Raw genomic sequence first — 7,004 nt, 5'->3', positions numbered from 1 at the left:
CTACCGCTGTGAGGTAAGGACAACAGACCTGCTACATCTAAAGTGCTACCGCTGTGAGGTAAGGACAACAGACCTGCTACATCTAAAGTACTACCGCTGTGAGGTAAGGACAACAGACCTGCTACATCTAAAGTACTACCGCTGTGAGGTAAGGACAACAGACCTGCTACATCTAAAGTACTACCGCTGTGAGGTAAGGACAACAGACCTGCTACATCTAAAGTACTACCGCTGTGAGGTAAGGACAACAGACCTGCTACATCTAAAGTACTACCGCTGTGAGGTAAGGACAACAGACCTGCTACATCTAAAGTACTACCGCTGTGAGGTAAGGACAACAGACCTGCTACATCTAAAGTACTACCGCTGTGAGGTAAGGACAACAGACGTAAAGATAAACTCCTGAAGATGTATTATAAAGAGCTGGTTAAATGTCGAAACAGTTTGAATGGTGTCCCCCGAGTGTTTTGGATGTAAATGTTTTCCAGTGACCTTCTGCACATCCTGAAGTCTTTCTTCCTGGTTGCAGGATTGTTCCCGCCCCCTCTCCATAGAGGCGGACGCAGACGGCTGCTACCCATTGGATGGCAGGATCCTGTGCATGAAGTGCCACACCCAGCGGGCCAAGGCTATGCAGTGATTGGTAGACACATTTGTTATTCAAGTCGAACTTTGAACCAAATCCAAGGCACAGGATCCATTCAGCTTCCACCGTTCTGTCTTTGCAACAGGGCTTTACTTGTGCGCTGTGTGTGTGTGTGTGTGTGTGTGTGTGTGTGTGTGTGTGTGTGTGTGTGTGTGTGTGTGTGTGTGTGTGTGTGTGTGTGTGTGTGTGTGTGTGTGTGTGTGTGTGTGTGTGTGTGTGTGAGTTCATGAGTGAAAGCGAGTATGTTTGCATGCAGATGTCATTATGTCTCTCTCCTCTTTCTGCTTATTCCCCCTCTCAGTCCAGAGGTAATGTACTGCACTGAGATAGACTTCCTCCTCCCCTCCTTCTCCCCTTGTGTTAATGCCAGTCTTATCAAGGCCATTTTTTGTTTACGCTAAAATACCCAGCATGACTTGCACAAGTATAGCTTAGTCATGGGCTGTGTCCCAACAGTCAGATGGTTTCCTCTCCTCTTCTCTCTCCACTGATAGGAAAACATGTTGAGAAGGTTTCAGCCATACAACTTTGATTTGTCTTTCACTTTTCAGTGGTATGGAAGGAAAAGAGTGGAACTATTTCTGAGTATTTGAGACATAGTTAACAGTAAGGTGAAGTTGCCCCTAAATGCTGATCTTGGGTCAGTTTTGCAATTCCCCCTACTGATTATGGTTAGGTATGGGGAAAGCAAATTGACTTTAGATCTGTGCTTACTGGCAACTTTTTACCAGTAGTTTAGTGTAACCCCCTGACCCCAGTGCACGAGGAGTTGAACAAAAGTTTAAGGTGGACTAATTCATGTTCCCCTGCACCTCCCATAGGGCTGAGCTCTGGTGGGCTGGTGGTACCTGAAGCACTTTGGGAGTTGTAGTGCCTGCAAACATACAAGTTGCTTAACTGCCTTTAGAGAGTGCTTTCTATAGAACTACATATCCCATCAGACATGATGTAGCAGAGCAGTGTGCTGTGGGAAATGTAGTTCCTCTTGGGCTAAGAACTGAGTGCAAAAAAACGAACAAAAATATGTGAATGTCGCTGTCGTTTGTTTTTGTTGTGTGCGTTTGTTGCTTTATAGGCATGCATAGCTACAGATCACTGTCAGTTACTCTCACCAGTTTATCAAACACAGAATGAGGGTACAATATGATCAAAATGACCATTTATTTCTTTGTGAAAAGAATAGAAGATTTAAGATCATGATTAGAGACACTACCAAGAACAAAGGTCAAAAGTTTGCCAAGCACAGATTCCATTCCTATGATCTCCTCATGTTAAATAATTAGAGTGCTGTAGTTTAAAGAGGACCACATGGCATAGAACAGACTCTACGCTCCAGGCAGAAGTTGCTCTTAACTGCTAGGATCAGATTACCCTGCCCCATCCCTAATCTTAATTTAAAGGGGATGGAGGGAAACATTGGATCCTGGATCAGTAGTTAGGGGCAACTTCCAGGACCTATAGGATGATACTATCATCCTCGAGGAAGTGTGCGTTCAAGAGCGCTTATCTAGGTTGCAGGTGAGTTAAGATATCTAATGAGTAACATAGATATAGAGATATTACCTCTCATTAATTCAATTCACCTAAAGGTAAACTCATGGATTTTTGCACTACATCTGCATTTACAAATGCTTAGTATTTTGTGCATTTGCAGCTCTCTGAATAATGTAATAGAACTGATTCTGAATCAGGGTTTTAAGTATTATAAACATGCAGCAGATCAAATGGCCAGTCTGTTTTCCAGTAGAGTATAATAGGTCATTGACTGTAGCAGCAGCATGTAGATCAAACCAATACAGTTCAAGGTGTTGGTAACACATCACTCAAATGCATCACACTTTAAATTCACTGCCTTTATTTTTGTGGAATTCACTTCAATTTTTAATCATGTTTTTTGTGTGCTTTACACAGTATATTGTTCCTTTCTCATAATACTCCAATGAATACCACTGTTTCCATTATTCAGCTTAGTGTTCTTTTATGTCTTGATATCAGTTATATTTACTCTGCTTGTAATCTTACCATACTGTATTTCATTGAAGTACTTATTTTCAGTGATTTTTCTGTGAAACTTGGTGAGTTGCCATTTCCACCCTAGTATTCCTATCCTGTTCAGACTGGTTTGGCACCGAACACCCATCCTTCCACATTCCTCAGTCTGGCATAGCAACATAACCCTAATGACCAAACTAACATCCTAAACCATATGGCCAAATACGACTCAGGATGCATGTTATCTGGGTCGTCGTTATCATCTTTAGTATTCTGTTGTTTTCCGTTTTTTATTTGCACACATGATTCCACCTTTGTGACCATGCCTTTGTCATCACTGTCAGACCATTGGTGTGTGGTGATGCCTTCAAAAACACCACTTTGCTCATTTATTTAATGATGATTGCCTTCTTCTTTTCATATAGTTCTTATAAATCCTTCTTATATTTGTGTGTATGTTTACGGTTCCAAACATGCCAACATTAATTACCAGTACATGTCATTCTTTTTCTTTAATTTTACTGAACTCAAAATAAAACTGCTAATTGCCTAAGTCCTGTGTGGTTTTATTGTGCCTGTTTGGCATTTACAATAATTAAGTTTATCCCTGGAAGTTATTGTTCAGTATTGTCCTCATCCTCTCACATCAAATACAGTATTTCTCTCTTCCTCCATGTCACGTGTCCTCCACTATGCTATCAGTGACGTGTTCCATTGCCAGATGACCTCTAGAACACCCTCGCTCTCTCTATCAATTCATACCAGACCCTCTGCTGCACTGATAGTGACGCAGGTAGACGGCTGTGTGTGCACTGTTTTTGCATTTGAGAAAATGTTTGTCCTCTCGATGCAGGGTAACAATGTGTCCTCTTAACGTTTAGACTTTTTCTGTGTTTCAGAGTTCTGCTGATTTTATTGGCTCTGTACCGACCTGTTGCTTAGGGACATTATATTCTCGTTAATTACATTTGAATGACATTTCAGTTAAAACTTAGTCATTTTAGGGTTGTGGTTTGAAGAGGATTCCTCCTACACATCAAACACACCCACGTGCATGTCACAGTCTAAATGGATCCACAGTGCCACCTAATAATGTAGCAGAGAGAGAGCGGTAGGCTGCCAGGTCAACTCTGTTTATCAGAACGTCGGAGGAGGAGAGAGAGAGCTGAGATGACAGCTGGCTGATGGAGGGAGAGATAGAGGTCTGGAGGCTATGTGTGAGGGAGAAATGAGAAACATCAGATGCTGCAACAAGCTAAACCCAGACAGACAGAACAAGACATAACAGAGTATGGCAGAAACCCCAGCAGAGCCTGAATTAAAAGTCCTTCTGCAGGTTTGACCTATCTCATGAAATGTTATGAAGTTTATGCTGATCCTAGGTGATGTCAAATCGGTGTGTTGGCCCTTTCTACTTAATGCATCCGTTTTTTCTGTTTTGGGAGGGGGGGGGGGGGGGGGGGGTGTTAGAGCAAGCTCTCAATTCCCTGCGTCTCATACTATACATTTCAAGTTGTATAGAGTGTCTTCCTTTTATTAATGTGGTATTACATGTATATGGTGGACAAGATGGGTTATAAGATTGTCAAGTGTCAAATTTGTCTTAAATTAAGTAGAAATGTGTATCATGGTAATCCTGATATGAAACTGACTATCCTTCAATTTTGTTTAGATTGAACTGCAGCCCCCTTCTAATACCCTTTCTGAGCCCCAGCCTCAGCTCCAGTCCCAACTACATCCTCTCTCTGAGCCCCAGCCACTACCCCAGCCTGATACCCTTCCCCAGCCTTGGCCCCAGCCTGATACCCTTCCCCAGGCTTGGCCCCAGCCCCTACCCCAGCCTGATACCCTTACCCAGGCTTGGCCCCAGCCCTTACCCCAGCCGGATAGCCTTCCTGAGCCCCAGCCCCTACCCCAGCCGGATAGCCTTCCTGAGCCCCAGCCCCTACCCCAGCTGGATAGCCTTCCTGAGCCCCAGCCCAATAACCTTCCTTATAACCTTCCTGAGCCCCAGCCTAATACCCTTCCTGATAACCTTCCTGAGCCCCAGCCCCTACCCCAGCCGGATAGCCTTCCTGAGCCCCAGCCCCTACCCCAGCTGGATAGCCTTCCTGAGCCCCAGCCCCTACCCCAGCTGGATAGCCTTCCTGAGCCCCAGCCCCTACCCCAGCCAGATAGCCTTCCTGAGCCCCAGCCCCAGTCTGAAGAGGTGAAGCCCTGGGTGTGGACACATCACCGCATACTCCTTCTCTTCCTCCTGGCATCCTCCTCCTGCATCTCCATACTGGGCCTGGCCTACTACTCCCAGCAGCACCGCCCACCAGAGAGCACACCGCCAGCCTCTCCTCCATGTACCTCCCCGGCTTGTCACAGAGCTTCTGCCCGTCTCAGTCGACCCCTTCACTCAGCCCTGTGACTACTTCCTCTTTCCCTGTGGGTCTGAGGGGGTGTCTCTGTCCACCAGGGGGAGACAGAGGGGCAAGGGCGTCCCCCTAAACCCACAGGGTCACGAGCTGGGCAGTAGAGGCAGAGAAAGAGGGAGGAAGGAGAGAGAGACAGGCAAAGACATAAGAGAAAAGGTTCCAGCAGACAGAATGCCAGACAGACAGACTGCACTACTGCTGACAATGAGGGATATTTTGGGTGAGAATCTAAGAATGTTGCTCTGTTGATCCTCTGTAGATTTTGTACTGGTTCTTTGGGACAACCATTTAAATAGAACTGCTGATACCGTTTCTATAACAGGACCTTTTTATCCTCACAATGAAACGTTGATATAATGTTCCTCTGTCAGAAGCTGAGGTCCGCTCCAGCCCGGGTAACTTAGAACATACAGGCCGTCTACTTTGCTATCTTTCCTGTATGGACACTGGCCCCACAGAGACTGCCGGGCCAGAAGCCTTCCTCAGGCTAGTCCACAAGGTCAGATCACTGGAATAGATTGGTGGGGTATGGTGACGGATTACCCCCCCCCCCCGGGCTGTATCAGGCCGGGGGAACCAGACAGATTTCAACTCCACTCTGTCTCTACTGATGAGAGACTATGGCACCTTCCCATTCTTTAGTGTTTATGTGGGCAAGGATCCTAACGACACTCAAGGAGACAAGCGTTACATACAGGTCAGTTAGACTGGGGTTCTGGGGCAGTGAAATACCTAATGGGTGTTCTACAGTATATACAGTAATGGATTATATTCATACAGCGCTTTTCACTGGAGCTTTGTATTCTCCTTTATATAAAAATGGTCAGATGAAGCAGATGCTAAGTATAGGACTGTTTTGCTAGCACAGAATGGAATATGTTCCGGGATTCATCCGATGGCAGGAGTACACCACATCAGTCACTGGCTTTATCAAGAAGTGCATTTGATCGAACACTATATTTTTAACAAATCAAAACAGAAGTAAAATAAATAAGATGGACTCCAAAAACTCCCATGGACTTACATCTGTAAATCATGTTAGGTAATTATGAACTCAAAATGTATTGATGAATTGCATTTATGTGAACTACAGTATTAATGATTTTCAAATGTGAAATATTATTTTTAGCAACAAAATACAAGATAACTACTTCATAAATGTGATATTACATTACAAGTGTGTTGAAATGGTATTATCTGTTTCCTCTAGGCAGATGAGCTGATTCAGAATGTCTATTCCTCCATCAAGTCCAAACTACCTGATCTCAGGTGGAGAGATGAGGAGTCCCGCATGTCTGTTTTGAATAAGGTAAAAGGTCAACGGTGGATGTCATTTACTGGAACTCTTATTTAAAAACAACTGTGTATTCATTGTCCACTTGAAATGAACAATCTGTTTCCCAGATTCAGTCTCTAACTCCAAGACTTTCAACTAAAAACAACATTTTCAGGGAAGCTGGACTCAACCAACTGTATTCAAAGGTAGAGTATTTTATTGTAGTGGAACTAGTCTACATTGCCAATAAGATATAGGATTTCTTCATCAATATCACTAATGAATCATATTACCAGTGATGATAATACATTGTACTATATACGTACTGGTAGTTCAATTTCACCCATTTATTATATTAATAGGTGACAATTGACGAACACAAGTATTTTTCCATCTACATCCAGTCTCTCTCCCGGCAGCGCCAGAGATCAAGCGAACTCTTTTTCCAGACTGAAGGAGATGATATGTGAGAGCCCAGTTGTCATGAAAAGTCTATGTGATTTGGTTTGGGTAGATATGTGTTATTAATATGTGAATATGAGAATTGAGCATTCTCTCTCTCTTGCCCTCTCTCTCTATCTCTCTGTCTCTCCATATTCTCCTCCAGTTGGTCCATCACTCCATTTCTCTCCATCAATGAGCTAGTCTTTTCCATGGGGATGTTTGT

General features: G+C 43.9%; 1 protein-coding gene across 2 annotated transcripts in view; it reads left to right on the top strand.

The window, feature by feature from the left end:
- Window positions 1-3,191, top strand: part of LOC106576313 (zyxin) — a 21,890-nt gene extending 18,699 nt beyond the window's left edge. For both annotated transcript variants that reach the window (XM_045718758.2, XM_045718759.2), the window contains exon 10: window positions 530-3,191. In XM_045718758.2, coding sequence (XP_045574714.2) covers window positions 530-640 — 111 coding nt within the window. In that variant the 3' untranslated portion in view covers window positions 641-3,191. The remainder of the gene's footprint in view (window positions 1-529) is intronic.
- The last annotated feature ends 3,813 nt before the right edge of the window (window positions 3,192-7,004 follow it).

Source organism: Salmo salar, chromosome 05 (assembly GCF_965601325.2).
Source record: "Salmo salar chromosome 05, fSalSal1, whole genome shotgun sequence".
Classification (NCBI taxonomy): Eukaryota; Metazoa; Chordata; class Actinopteri; order Salmoniformes; family Salmonidae; genus Salmo; species Salmo salar.
Note: the sequence above shows the minus strand (reverse complement) of the source record. Positions and strands in the feature narration are given on the sequence as shown.